The sequence below is a fragment of the Semicossyphus pulcher genome, unplaced genomic scaffold (genome assembly GCF_022749685.1).
Source record: "Semicossyphus pulcher isolate SPU_LCO1_2020_fin unplaced genomic scaffold, fSemPul1.0.p SCAF_9, whole genome shotgun sequence".
Classification (NCBI taxonomy): domain Eukaryota; kingdom Metazoa; phylum Chordata; class Actinopteri; order Labriformes; family Labridae; genus Semicossyphus; species Semicossyphus pulcher.
The window spans coordinates 7,323,213-7,337,831 of record NW_027211770.1 but is presented as its reverse complement, the minus strand read 5'-3'; the positions used below and the strand labels follow the sequence as shown (position 1 = coordinate 7,337,831).

Here is a 14,619-nt window from a genome sequence, read left to right as displayed (position 1 = left end):
AGAAATATAAAAATGCAGAGTGCAGAATAGACATCAGACGCATTGCTGTATAGTATGTATGTGACAGGTACAGACAGGTATTCTCTGTGCTGACAGACAGCATGTGGCTCTAACTTTTTCTGTCTCAGAGCTGCTGTTGGACTCTCACTGTCTGTTTCTTCCTCTGTCTCAGAGCTGAGGGAGCGATGAGGACCATGTCAGTAGAGAAGCTGTTGAAAGGAATGCCCACCCTGCAGAGCCAGATTGACGCGCTGCTGGATTTTGATGTGAGTGACACTCGATAATAAGGAGCAAAATGATTTTGCAAGGTTAACTGAACTGAAGGGAACAACGGAGATGTGAAAAAGCTTCTGACAGGGTTTAACAAATCTTAGAACTGTATAGCGTCTCTGTAGACATGTCACTTGCAGCCACTTTCTCATGTGCGACCATTCTCAGGGGGGTTTATTTAATGATGTCTACTATAGAAGAAACACGACAAGTATATCAACGGTGGAGATTTTAACCTCCATCTTTAATTCTCTGTTTGGGTTCAATTTCAATAGCAGAGATACCTTAAAGATTAAAGAGAAACTTGCAGGTTGGAAACCCCAGTGAATCAATGTGTAGGAAAATGATTTAAAAATGATATTTTTAACGAAATATATGAAATAATACACTACAGTGGCGTCTGGAGTCATTTTTTGTACGTTTTCTTATATTTCTGCATGAAAACAGACAACCGGATGTGATGTAATATAAGGGAGTCCCGCCGAGTAATGAGGGTTTAACATGAATAAATATGGATCTAAATCCCAGTCTTGTCATTGAAGATGAAGAATACGATGGCACAGGCTTATAACTATGAGCCTGTTAGGCATCAGAGAGACCAGGAACAGGCCAGGATTCAGAGAAATAACGGCCAAAGGAGAGACATTGAGTTGTAGAGCGACGAGGACCAGTGGAGAACTGGGCAGGTGTCGTGATGAGTGACTCGTGTAAGCTAGCGATATGTACCGCTCACATCACAACACCATAAAGTTTATCACATACCAACGGCTGTAACAGCATGAGTAGTAGCTAGTGGGAGCATGACTACTAACCCATTACAGTTACTAATGGGCGAGTGTCAGCATGCATCAGTTGTATTTCGTATTGCTGTCTATAATGGTTAATCCATACTACATTTCACGGTGCCACAGCGTTGTGTGAAAGAGAGAGACAGAGAGGGAGAGAGAGCGACGACAGTTTCCTGATACTTTGTTTGATAGGTGCTTGTGTGTCCCGTACTGAAGTCCCGTCTCTTCACCTGCACAAAACACACCCAGGCACGAAAGCTAGCTCCGTTCCTCTTCCTGTCAGGAAAACGGTGGGCTCGATGTCCCATCAAGTTGGAATTTGTGCAACCGGCACAAACGCAAATATTTAACCATCACAAAAACTGGTGAAATGCAATGTTAGACTACCGAAATAATATCTACACAATACAATACAACCGCTCAGACTCACTACCACCTACTTCTGCATGTTGACCTAAAGCAGACACTGCGAGTCCTTCTTGTTATGTAATATGATTAGCTTTTCTGCCAATGGCCACTTTTTCCTCTAGATTTGTGCCCTTATGTCTTGTAAAAAATATGAAATCAAGGATTAAAATTTCCACTATTCAGACAGGATTGAGAATTAATGTAGTAAAAAAATTATCCTGCAAGTTGCTCTCTAACTGTTGTTTTACATTGCATCAAAGTAACCCTGCAATATAATAAACCTTTGGTGAAATATACTTCTCTTTTTAATGTATTATGCTTGAAAGTTTGTCACTTTGAGTCCCATCTGTTAATCTCTGAAATATTAACCACACTGTTCCTCTTGGCATTCATTTCTGTCCGTAGGTGCATCCACCGGAGCTGAACAACGGAGTGATAAATGCCTGTTTTCTCCTGCTCTTCAAAGATCTGATCAAGCTATACGCCTGCTACAATGACGGCATCATTAACCTCCTAGGTAAAGAAACTGATATTACTGGATTGATTAAACGTTCATTAAACAAAAGCTAAATATATTTCAATGGTAAAGCTGAGCTTATTTTCTAAACAGCATATTTTAATTTTACCAAATGCCATAAAATAAGTCTGAACCATCAACCTGCTCTGGAATTCCTCTGAGCCCCGAGCCATTAGTTACTACAGCACTGATGAAAGAAACCTTTTTAATTAGGTCACAAATCCATAGTTCTATTTTAAAATAATGCTTGCTTTATCAGGGACAATTTTCTAGCTGCAGACTCGGCGCTTTAGCGAGTATTTACAGAAACAAAACAGTGCATGTCGGATCAACTCAAAATAAACAACAGAGTGTGTTTTCATGGTTATGAAAAAACATGTCAGCCAGTTCAATTGTTTGGCTCGCTGATGTGTTTTTAAGCTCCAGGCCCAGAGGAAAAAAATATATCAGGCTTTGGCTACATTGACAATATAATAAATTCTGTGTTGCTTTCCGTTTCCTTTCGTCGGATTCGGTTAGAAAAATACATAAACTGAACATTTCAAGCGCCTGGGATTAAGATACACTCTTCATGGTTTCTGTTTTTCAGAGAAGTTTTTCCAGATGAAGAGAAGCCAGTGTAAAGACGGGCTGGAGATCTACAAGAGATTCCTGACACGAATGACTCGGGTTTCAGAATTCTTCAAAATAGCTGAGGTAGTGTTTTACATCATGATGAGCATCTTATTGTTGCTCCGTTTGGTTACTGCTGCATCTAAATGTCTCTGTCTTCTTTTACAGCAAGTGGGAATAGACAAAAATGACATACCTGAACTCACTCAGGTAAGACTGATTTAGGCTTTTTCTTCTCTGTTTATTTTCTTAATATGTTTTAAATATTTGTTATAATTTATCTTTGAAGTTTCTTTAGGCTTCATACTAACAGAGCATGTGTATATTGTGTTTCAGTCAACTGTACTGCATGTAGTGTGAATGTCTAAAGCTACCACGTCTTCTTCTCTCTTGCTGTGATCACCTTCTCTTTGATTATAATCAGACATTCACAGATGAGCAAACTATACTGTAAAAAGGAGCCGAATCCCACTGTACCCCTTGTGCACATCCATTCTCCATGCAGCCAATGAGCTGTGGTTCTGTGGTGATTGACGGCCCCTGTGGCCCCCTTTGTCTTTTCACTTCCAGAGATGCAGATTGATCATTCAGGCTGAGAGTGTGAGTAGTGAGTAGTGCACAGAGCTAGCTTTGGGGTGCAAAGAGCTTAGGAAAGGTCAACATTTGAACTCTCTTTGAGTGCACTGTCCTGAAGCACACTGCACAGCAGCGAGTGCACACCCAGCAGACAGACATCAGGGCTGTGATGAAGTGGGATGATGTGACTTGAAGAGGCGATTGGTTAGGCTGTGATATGCTTAGCGATGCTGCTGACTAGGCGGCTGTTTTCTGCTGCTAAAACTTTGAGCTAAACATAGTTTTAGTTCAATAGCTGTTTAAAGGCACAGAACAACTTTAACCTTGAATTGTGCTGCAGAGTTTCCGTATCAGTTATAGAGTGGCCTTTCCTTTTTCTGGGTCACTGACCAATAAGTGAGTCCCAGGATGAGAAATCTGATTTCTCCTGGTGTGTCCTGATTTAGACTCAGGTTTGTAAAATGCATTCTGTTGTGGAAACTCTGTAGCTCCGGTTATACTATCAGACATGGCAGTGTGGATGACTTGCATGAAGTAGCATGTTGTAATGCTGTCTGATTAAACTTGGGCCACAGAAAGCTAATGGTAAAATATGCAGAATCAAATAATTTGTGATGTATGGCACTTCCGTTGTAGTGTAGTTGAAATGGAGTTCATGGATTCCTGGCATGCTAGGAGAGCTGCACAATTAGCTTTAGTCAAAGCTTACCACCTGTGTCATGTTACAAGATTTTGTCATGATTCAAGATATTTATTTTCTTGCTGAGAATTATCTGAGAAGATTTATACCCCAGTTTTGTCTTTAAGCTACATATAAAGCTACAGCAAGCGGGCAGCTAGCTTAGCTTACCATGGAAACTGGAAACTGGCGGAGATATCTGGTTTGGCAAAGGCTGAAGGCAAAAAGTTTGTCCACCAGTCCCTTAAAAGCTAATCTAATCATCTGCTAGCAGCCCGAGTTTTCCAAAATATAGTATAAGTATTGTTTGAAAGAGTAACTTCGGTTTTAAATTTCATTGAACTGTAGTCTAAGCGTAATCCACAGTTTTTTAAGCTAGCATTTGTTCTTCTACATCAGTGTGCCTTCAAAGACTTTAAAGCATACGTACAACTAATGCTACAACCTTCATTGAGGTTTCCCCCGTAAAAGCTTCTCAATTTTGAATAAATCTTGCATGTAAATTACATTCTGATGTACTGCCTATGGAAAAATGTTTAATCCCCGCCTCTGCAGTGTTGGAATTCTTCCTTTTCTTCTTACATTAGCATGAAGCTAAACTCTGTTTGTGGCTTTTAGGGTTTACAGCTGTTTAAAGGGTTAGGGTACAACATTTCTATTTTCAAATAAAATGAAACATAACCAATGAATACATCCCAGGTCAGTTACCCTATTTGAAAGATGGAAAAAAAATGTTATGAGCAGATATTCATCAGCGTTTCAAGTATTACTCTGCCATAAATTATGAGGATAATGCAGCCCAACCTGCATATCTTAGTCGCTGTCTTTAAAAATGAGACACTGCATGGGTGATAAAATCTGATTAATGTGTCCAGCGGAGCAGACTATATCAATCTCCCAGATCCCTCCAACTTTAGTGGATTAATCTCAGTTTTAGCTGCCAATTCCCAGTCCTATCCCTTCCAGGATGAATTACATCAGCACAAACAAGACAGAATAGCAATTCTGTCTGTATCTCTATGTAAATGGGAGAACTCATGTACACTTGCATGAGGCCTGTTGCTGTCACACCTTCTGGGAGATGGTTTAGTATTGGTCTCCTCAGATGAGAACAACTACTTCATTTGTTGAAGGATTTTATTAATAGAGCTTTTTTGACTGACCTTTGTCGGCTGAAAACCTGCCTTTGTCTCGGTGGACTTTAAAGTGTCTGGATGATAAATCGTCTACCTATCCCTCTCAGTGCCGAGACAGAGAATGATTCACCTCTCCGCTTTTTTGGTCTCCCAAACTTTTAGGGATAACAGACCGGACAGCTTTAGACAGATAGATTCAGGAAATAAAGCGGTGAATTATGGAAACTGAATAATTGACCTATTTCACTGGCTGAATACGTTTTGAACAAGCTTAATAAGACAACTGGATATTTAATGATCCTTGTTCCTGCATGTTGGGAGCCTGGTTGAGCATGCAGCTTTGCATTGTGACTGGCTGGCAAATTGTTCTCACTATTAACATTAAACTTTTTCCTCTTTTCTTTTCTGTTTTATTGATATTATTTTGTATTCTGTTTAACGCCCTCTTTGCGTTCCATTTCCTGTGCAATAAAAGTAAAGTAGTTGACAAATGTTTTACTTATTTACTGTTGTATGGTTAATAGAATGGTTTCAAATTGCCTTAATAATGACTTTGAAAGGGAATTATGGGATCAAAGAATATTGTATGTATAGTAATGAAAGCATAAGAAAGCCTTCAGTGCTAACATTCAGCACTTGATCATTTTGGGAACACTTAACTATGGACACATTAGGTTGCTACTCAAAGTAAGTTCCCATCTGATACTGAAGACCAAACATGTTGTCAAGTGATTTAAAACAGCTCAATGAAACATATGCAGGAGTGAACATGTAGTGACAGATATGATTGTACAATATTGTGATGGTAAGGACATAAAAGGACTTTTACATTTGGATTTTAGACCCAAATCAAAGTGGCACAGAAATATATATATATTTTTTTATTATTATTAAAGAGTCATGCAACACATTTTGGAATTGTAAGCAGTTTTATGCACCATCTGGATTGATAGATAAACACACAACAGATAGATAGCAGATAGATGCACCTGATTGTTGCCGTGGATACAGGGAGAGTGGCCGGTACTTACTGTGGCCCAGGACACATGTACGCACACACTGCCAGACAAATGTGGATAAATGCGTCTCGGACCACCTCCCAATGTGGCCTGAAAGATCCGATCAAAGGCTGCATTCTTATTGCAGCAAAAAGTGTCCCAATTCTGATTTTTTTCCCCCCTTATGTGACACAGATCTGATTTTTTCAAATCAGTATGAACAGCAAAAAGTCGCATGATGTCGCATTGTTTAAATTCGATACCGGGCTACTTGAATATGTGGTACTAAATCAGAATCCAAAACCAATCGGGATTGGTCTGCATTGCCTTGGTAATATGCACATTTCCAGGAGTGATTCTAAAGAGGAAGAAGAAGAAGACTTCCTTTTTCCGCTTGATCATAGAAGCCGACACGCAGCATTTAATTGCTATTTGAGGAGATGCCTCTATCCAATCAAAACTAGAAGGCTCATAAGGCAACTGAAGTGTGTTTGAAAATATTTTCGTTTTGCCCGTCTCTGATGGAAATGTCGCTTACTTGCACTAAAGTTTATGCACATCCAAAGTCCCAACACCTGAGAGCCATCCTCAACCATCCTCAGTTGTCTGCAGTATGAATGCAGCCAAAATCCATTCTCAATCTGTCCTGGGTGTGTTCACGCTTGTACTGGCTGTGCACCACATGTTGTCTGAACTGGGTCAGAAGTTAAAATCATACAGTAGTTCAAGTTGTTTTCATCACGAGTTAAATGTACACTGAAAATTGCAATGAACCCAGTGAGTGACTGATGCTCGGAGAAGTAATCTGAGAACAGACTGTATTGCTCTCAGAGTCAGTGCTTATAAATCGATGATGATTGGATTATTCTGAAAAACAGCACAAGGGAGATGATTATGAGCAGAGTGACACACCCTGTAGCATTAAAGCACGCTAGCCTGGCATGCTTCAATTGGCATTTGTCACTGTACTCACAGTGCGAGCCCAGCCAAAATAATGGAACCTATCTCCGTTTAGTAACATCTATCATCTTTAAAGTTAAAAGACATTCTTTTTTATTTTACATGTATTAATTTGACGCCAACCTACACGTGAGATGTCTGTTAAAGATTGGTCAAGTTGTTAAAATAGAGAAACAAAAACCTCATAAAATTGTCATTCCAAGAGCAGGCATAGTCTTAGAAGCAGTTGATCAACTCAGATGCGACAGGTACAACAGTACTGCGGTGTCTTTATTTAACTGTGTGGTTGTCTGTGTTCTATTGTGGGGTTAAACCTACAAGTACGACCTTTAAATGTGTTTTGACTTTATCGTTCTACAGGCCCCAGAGAGCCTTCTGGAGTCCCTGGAGACCCATCTTAACACGCTGGAAGGGAAGAAGCCGTAAGTAGTTCAATGTATCAAGTTGTTTTTTAAATAATTTACCGGCAGTAACACAGAGCCAACGCTTCAGGACAGCTGTAGTTACTCAGTTAAATGGTTTCTGGCAGTCCAACTTGCACATGGGTTTGTTTGGCTCTTTCTATGTGTCCAGTTTTACTATGTGTTACTTCTCTAACAAGTCATTTCCTCTGTCTTTACTCCACTCAGAGAGGATAAGTAAGTAGTCAGTGACAATATTATGTTACCATCATTTGTATAAGTACATGTCAACCCATGATAACTGTTTTGTTCTTTTAAGGTTTTCAGCAATTCAATAGAACTGACATCTGAACAAGTGGCTGACATGTGTACTATAATGTTGTTCAAGATGCAGCTCTATAGAAAACATACTGTTTATCATTCCTGTAACCATTATGTTCATGTTTATAACAGAATTTACACCATTGTTGTCATTGACAGATTGTACAATGACACGTCCTACCATTTAGCTGATGTCATTACTAACACATTTGTGTTACCCTATAACTGTTCAATCAGACCCCGACTTTAACAAAGCTTTCGACGCATGCCATTCAGAAACTTCAGCTCTTTCGTTCAGTCTGTGATGTTGAACAGCAAAGCTTTGTTAAACAGGAGCTGGGGCCAAGATGTTATTTCTCAGCAGTGCAGCATGAAGCCATTAATGTGTTAATGTTTACTAAATGAAACTGCTTTAAAATGCTGCATGCCTGAAAACAAAAGTGATACTTAAGCTGTTACTTTGATTTAACAGCCATTAAAAATCATTTAACTCTCTAACTTGTGTGCTTTTATTGTTCTTGCAGGTCTCCCACTAAGGTGAGCTATGTTTAATGATAATCATAGTGTGGCAGTAATAATAGAAGGCTTTATATAAAACACTGTTCAATGAACAAGCACAGTTATTGAGAGCATAACATTGCAGCATATGATCAAGTAAAAACTGTGAAAGCTTAATTCTACTTTAAACTTCACCCTTATCAGTTACCGCTGCACGAAGTGTTGATTTATTGTGGATTTATGATTTAAACTGTTGAATCACATCAGCTTACATAACTGTGTTGGTCACAATGTTATCTGGTGCCTTTTTCTGCTGCAGGATGGGACAGCCAACAACAGCCAGCCAGCTGCTGCTGCTGCTGCTCCTGCTGCTGCTGTACCACCCGCAAGACCAGCGCCTCGTACTGCCCCCGGCGGGCCCCCTGCACGCCCTGGGCCGCCTGCCAAACCTCCTCCACCCTCTGTTACTCCCACCGCACCAGCCCCTACCACCACCATCGCTGCAAGCAAGTAAGAGTCGCTCAACAATATTAGGAAGTGTTTGAACTGAGCTGCATCATATTCAAACAGCAGTATTACATTAGAAATGGATTCCCTTTTTGAACACCCCCCCTCTCTGTCTGTTTAGTGCTCTTGATGATGGATTCTTGTTGGATCTAGACCCAATGTCCTCCTCATCAGCAGGGGGCGCTGCAGCAACTTCTGGATGGGGAGGTAGGAATTTTCTTCTCAGTCAGTAGCTTTGTTTTTTTACCAAGCCATCCCCCCTAGTTTATCCATCTCTCTGTTGTGGGAGGACACATTATGCAGTTTGTAATGAGAACAGTGGAAGATTAAGCCCTTGAAATGGGTCCTTAATTTCAGAAATGGGTGGATAAAAGCAGTTTATAACAAGTTATATACAAAGTTATGGATGCTTGCAGATTATAACAGCAATAGCTCCATGAGCTGGCTGAAAAGGGTAAGGTCTCCACCTTACCTTGTAACGTTTCTTTGACAAACTTGTAATGCTACAAGAGAAAATCCTGTTGGCACCCAGACCCATATAGTGAGAACATAGTTAACAGTGGATCTTCTAGCTGTGAACAGGGACATTTTTCACAACATCATCTCTCCACTTGCATATTAATGATAAGTTGTTTTGTTTCAAAAGTAGGCTAACTCTTGATTACTACCGAAGGTACTGAGCTAGTTAGCTGGACAAGCTAGTGGTTTCACTTTGTGTTATTCAACTGTAACACATTATATTCAAGCAGCATGTTGAGTATTGATGATGATTTAGCAAATAGCCAAATTTACTGAAGAAAATACTTTGAATACATGATAAAGCGTTTTAAAACACTTAAATTCCATCAAATTAATATGGGCTATGCCTTTAGATGACTCAGTATTTTCATGCTACTATTGCTCTTTGGCATGCCCTCTGATCATCCCCACTGAAACTCCCTGAAGATGGCCAGAGTTCAACTGTAGTCATTCAAAGCCCAAATTAAATAACTTCTGGCCCTTTTGGGCTTTAATGTTGGTCTTTGTTTTCCTGGCTTGTTGTGTTAAATGTTGGCAGATTTAATCAGACCTCAGCATGCCAAAGAATCCTCTTCTGTGCTGTCATTCACTCTCTCTCACCTGTGTCTCTCCCTGTCTGCCTGTTGTACAGATCTCTTGGCTGAGGGTGAGTATTCTGTTGCACTTTTCTACAGACTAAACATGAGAGAGGCCCAAAGGCTCTTGTTTTTTTCACTGCCCAACTTGGCTTTCTACCTAAACTTCTTACTGCGTCTTTGTCAAGCTGTTTTCACCTTCACCTTTTTCCATATATCTCTCTCTTGGGGGTTGTGACTGGGTCCTGGTATTTGGATTATGGGGTTTATGCGCATAGCAACTCCGACTGCCACTGATGAGGCCTCTGAAGCTCTCCTGGCAGAGGGAGAGACTGCTACCGATGATGCTGCAGCTGCAGCTGCACCCGCTGCTGCCCCTGCAGTGCCCGCGCCTACAGCCGCTGCCGCTTCCACTGCCGCTACAGCCGTGCCAGTGCCCACCTCGCTGCCCATCTCAGCCCCCACCACCACCTCGGCTGCAGAAATGGACCTTTTCGGAGGTCAGTCTGGTCCGATGATAGGATGTAGACCAGGCTACACAGCATTGCAGCCTGCGTGTTTGTCAGCAACAAGCCCCCTTAGAAAATTACTGATAGGTTATAAAGTTGGTATAAAGAGGATTACGTTTTTATAATCAACCCCTGAACTTTGCTTTTCAGCATCTAGTCGATATAAATCTATAAAACTCTACAGGCTTTCATCCCAGCCGATTAAACGTTTAAGTGATGTATGCAACATTTATGTGGGCACTGAGGAGAATCTGACATTGAGGTTACTGTAACAAGAAAACCTCAGAGAAAACTAGAGAACAACATCCAGAAACAAGTTTATAAATGTACATTATGACGTGGTAAATGGCACTATAGCATTAGTTTGTACCTCTCATTTACTACCATTACATCTGAGTCACAGAGCTACACATCTGACTTTCAAACCAATAATGACCCTGCAGTGTTAGAAAACTCAGAGGGCTGTTAAACAGCACTTTCTTTAATTCTGAAGGTATTTATAATATTTATAGGAACCTTAAAAACTCTTCTTAACATCAGGATGAGGACACATTTCTACTACTGCACATTAATACAAACTTTTCTTTTTCTTCTAGTATTTCCCTGTGGCCATATAGACATATACAATATTAGAATAAAACCTGATTCCATACATATCTAATTTATAATAAAGTTTGCTATTTCGGTTCATGTTATAAAAAATTTAGCAAGGTGAACAGTTTCTGAACAACATCTTATTTTGAATTAGGAAAAAGGTGATAAGTATGTTTTCATGCAGCAGAATACTTTTGCATCTAGATGGTGAGAAAAGTATTTTAGAAGAAACGTCAGGACAGTAGTAAGTGTTGTTAAATGCCCTTAAAAGACAGTCCTGTGTATACATCTCCAAAAAATTGGATGCATAGTGCTGTGACTCAAATGTGCTGGTTTTCTATAATCTGCTTTTACTAATGTTTTTTTTTACACCTTGTACGTTGAAACCATGTACCTTAGTGTGCTGAATGCTGACATGAAGTCAAGTGTTCACACACACTTTGTTTTGCACTGAGCACAGAGCAAAACATTTATCATTTGTGGCAAATCCCAAAAATGTGAGCCAGTGTAGTGGATTACTTTTGCTTTTCTCTGGGTTTACTCAACTGCATAATTGCAAAAATAAACTGATGAGTTCAATCATTAACGTGTTTCAAACATTCATCCGAGTGTTTCATCATAATCTTGTGTTCCTCAATAAACCCACTGAAGTGAAATCAATCTAATATTGTGACTTGCATTTTGGGGATTTGCTGCTTTTTGCTTCTTTTGTTTTTCACTCCTTAATGGTTTTCCCTAATGGCTTACTAACAGTTTCATAAATGTGTCAAGATGATGAATAACTTGATTTTTTTAAATGCTATTTTGGCTTTTTAAATATTTAACCTAGTTCTAAGTGAGGTAAAGCACCAAGTATCTGGTGAAAACAGCCATATTGAGTCAAAGAGAGATTTTGCCTTGTCCATCCCTTAAACTTGACATTTTCCCTCTTGTCACAGAGTACAAGTTACTTGTGACAACTTGCCTCATTTGACAATCCTGCACAGGAAGTGCACTCACTGAATGCAGCATTATGCAGCCCTTCCAAACGTATCATGTGAAAGATGGTACATCAGACCTTCACTGCTGTGAGCGGGCTGCATATTTCTTGTATTCTCTGCTTTTTCCTGATTCTGACCTTTCATTTTTGTTTCCTGTCCATTTCATCTGTTTACTCATCTTTTGTTCTTTACATCCATGTGTCTGTCGGTGTGTCGGCCCCGGGTGTTATGTTTTGCGTTTGCGTTCCGGCTGTTTTCGTCTGCAATACCCTAGATGCGTTTGCACCTTCCCCAGGAGACGGTCCTGCTGCCGTGGCCGCGGGTCCTGCCGCTGATGCATTTGGTGGATCTGGTGGGTGACAACACAGCTTTTTTTTGTGAAAGTGTGTGTGTGTGTGTGTGTGAATGTATGGATGTGTGAATGCGAAAGCTGTTGTTGCTTATTTTATTTAAGCTGCTTCTGCTTCCATAGGAGACAGTAGAACAAACCTGTGCCCCAAGGGCCTACTGTCTCACCCCAAATCCTGCTCTAACGCCTCAGTCATGGACCCTCCTCTCCCTCATCTCGACTACTCTTTTCCTGCTAATACTCACTCAATCAATACTACAGTAAAAAGCACATTGAGGACCATTGGTTTAAATACCCTAACCCTTATACTACCTGGTGATGATGATGGTTATACTATTTGACAGGCCTTTTTGTTTTTATCTCAGTTGGGTCTCTCTCTTTCCCAAGTACATTAAGCAGGACAATTCTGATAATCCCTGTAATGCCCATGCATGTTTTTCTTCAGATTTGCTTTTTTACATACCGATGATTGAAAAGTTATTCTTTACAGTACATCTAGTTTAGCATACTAACCACAGCAGTCACACACAATTTATTTAATATGCTATGACGTTAACTTTATTCTGCCCCCACACTTAAATTCCTATATTAAGTAGTCTAAAAGAGAAGAAAAGTTTTTGTCAGTGTGCCATTTAACTGAAGAAATGTGCCCCTCCAGTCTCAGCCATTTATGTTTTGTGATAATTAGCCATGTTAAGCTAGCTAACAGGCTGTCCTGTTAGCTTTGTAATTGTGATCATGTTAGCAAGCAGACTTTAGCAATTATGTCACTGCTATGCCCAAATATATCCTTGCAGTGCTGCGCTATACACATTCACATATTTCGGTACAAAATTAAAGTAGTAACAGAGAGTAGAAAGGGCTACAATAACTACATTTCTTAGTCAAAACAATTTCAAGTGTTGCTTTGTTGAGTATAATATCTTGCTAACATTGTATTTAGCTATTTTTGGTTACATGAATAAGGTTTTTCAATCTTCAGCCTTGGGACTGGCTCTTACAAAGAAAGATGAGCCACTGTAGGTTTCAGTCAGTGAATAGAGCGGAAGAGAGCAGTTTCTCTAATCACATTTGCTAGCAGCCTCATATAAATCTCTTGTATGCTAGCGTGGTGATATCATCGCCTAGCCAACAATGCACCAAGTTCATATGATTTCAGTGACCTCATAGGTTAAAAGACTTATTGGCCAACGAACAAAAAAATAAATTAAATCAATTTAAGAAAATGTAAGAAATATTTCACACTAGTAGCTGTAGGCAGTTATTAGCTATAGAAGAATTGTTCCCCACTGTCTGTTGTAGCTTGTGGATGCAGTACTGAAGTTAATGAGTGACCGTGTGCTTGGTTTCTTTACGGGTGTCTTGCCTAACAAAAATGCTTTTTACAGTGTTTGTTGCTTTAACAAACCCTCAATCCCCCCTTCCCCCTCCACCCTAACCCCTTCCCTTCTTCTCTAATCATATACCCCTTCTAACGCCTCAACACCACCCCCCTGCTGCTCCTCCTGAAGACCCTTTTGCTACGACGGAGGGGAACTCGGACATTGCTCCAGAGCTGGACCTGTTCGCTATGAAGCCCACTGACACGGGGGCCGCAGCCGTCACTTCTCCCACCACTAGTGAGGCGCCGACCATCATCGCCCCCATCGCTCCCCCCGCTGCCCCCACCCCTTCTTCCGCCACCGTCTCTACCACCACAACCACCACCGACACCACCACCACAGAGTCTGCAGCCGCCCCGACTCTAGATCTCTTTGGTGGTAAAGTCCTCTCGCTCTCATCATGCTTCTCACTGCATTGCCCTGCATTATGACGATGATGACGATGAAGTAGCTTTTGTTAATGATGATGAATGTCATGCTTTTGCTAGTGATGATGATGATAACAGTAGTGACAGTGATGATAACGTTCCCAGTCCCTTCATTTCAGATTTGCTTTTCTATATTCCATGATGCCTTTCTTTCAGACAGAGATCATTTAGTCACTTTAATCAAGCATCTTGACCTCCTGACCAAATTGAATTTCTCAATAAAGCCAATTGTTTACGCTATTTAAAGCGATAACCTACCCATCTTAATTAGATCTCAAGGGACATCAATTGAGATTAATCTGTTTTAATTAACAAAGGTGGCTCAAGTTGCTTTCATTATTAACCTTATACTAACAGATGAGCTAAACTTAGAGGGAAGAAATGTATTTTCTTCTCCTGCTTGTGAACAATGTTTTAGATGACTGCTGTGAATGCTTTATAGTAGCTTATGCACTTGAGTTAAAAGGAAATATTGCTTAATGTCAGAATTCATATGCTATGGGTTTCCACTGAGTGCCCTGGTTAGCTCTAACCATCCAGAAAATTGGTATCTCCAAATTTTCCATGTGAAGCTGCTCAGTTTGAGATCCAGGATCCAGACTCCCTTGAGCC

At 40.3% G+C, this 14,619-nt stretch overlaps 1 protein-coding gene across 1 annotated transcript in view; it reads left to right on the top strand.

The window, feature by feature from the left end:
• LOC138583898 (clathrin coat assembly protein AP180-like) overlaps positions 1 to 14,619 on the top strand; it is a 53,562-nt gene that overhangs the window by 27,674 nt on the left and 11,269 nt on the right. Inside the window, exons 6-17 of the mRNA XM_069655952.1 lie at positions 173 to 266; positions 1,872 to 1,983; positions 2,573 to 2,679; positions 2,764 to 2,805; positions 7,305 to 7,366; positions 8,191 to 8,203; positions 8,484 to 8,674; positions 8,793 to 8,878; positions 9,822 to 9,836; positions 10,044 to 10,265; positions 12,123 to 12,200; positions 13,709 to 13,957. Coding sequence (XP_069512053.1) covers positions 173 to 266; positions 1,872 to 1,983; positions 2,573 to 2,679; positions 2,764 to 2,805; positions 7,305 to 7,366; positions 8,191 to 8,203; positions 8,484 to 8,674; positions 8,793 to 8,878; positions 9,822 to 9,836; positions 10,044 to 10,265; positions 12,123 to 12,200; positions 13,709 to 13,957 — 1,271 coding nt within the window. The remainder of the gene's footprint in view (positions 1 to 172; positions 267 to 1,871; positions 1,984 to 2,572; positions 2,680 to 2,763; positions 2,806 to 7,304; positions 7,367 to 8,190; positions 8,204 to 8,483; positions 8,675 to 8,792; positions 8,879 to 9,821; positions 9,837 to 10,043; positions 10,266 to 12,122; positions 12,201 to 13,708; positions 13,958 to 14,619) is intronic.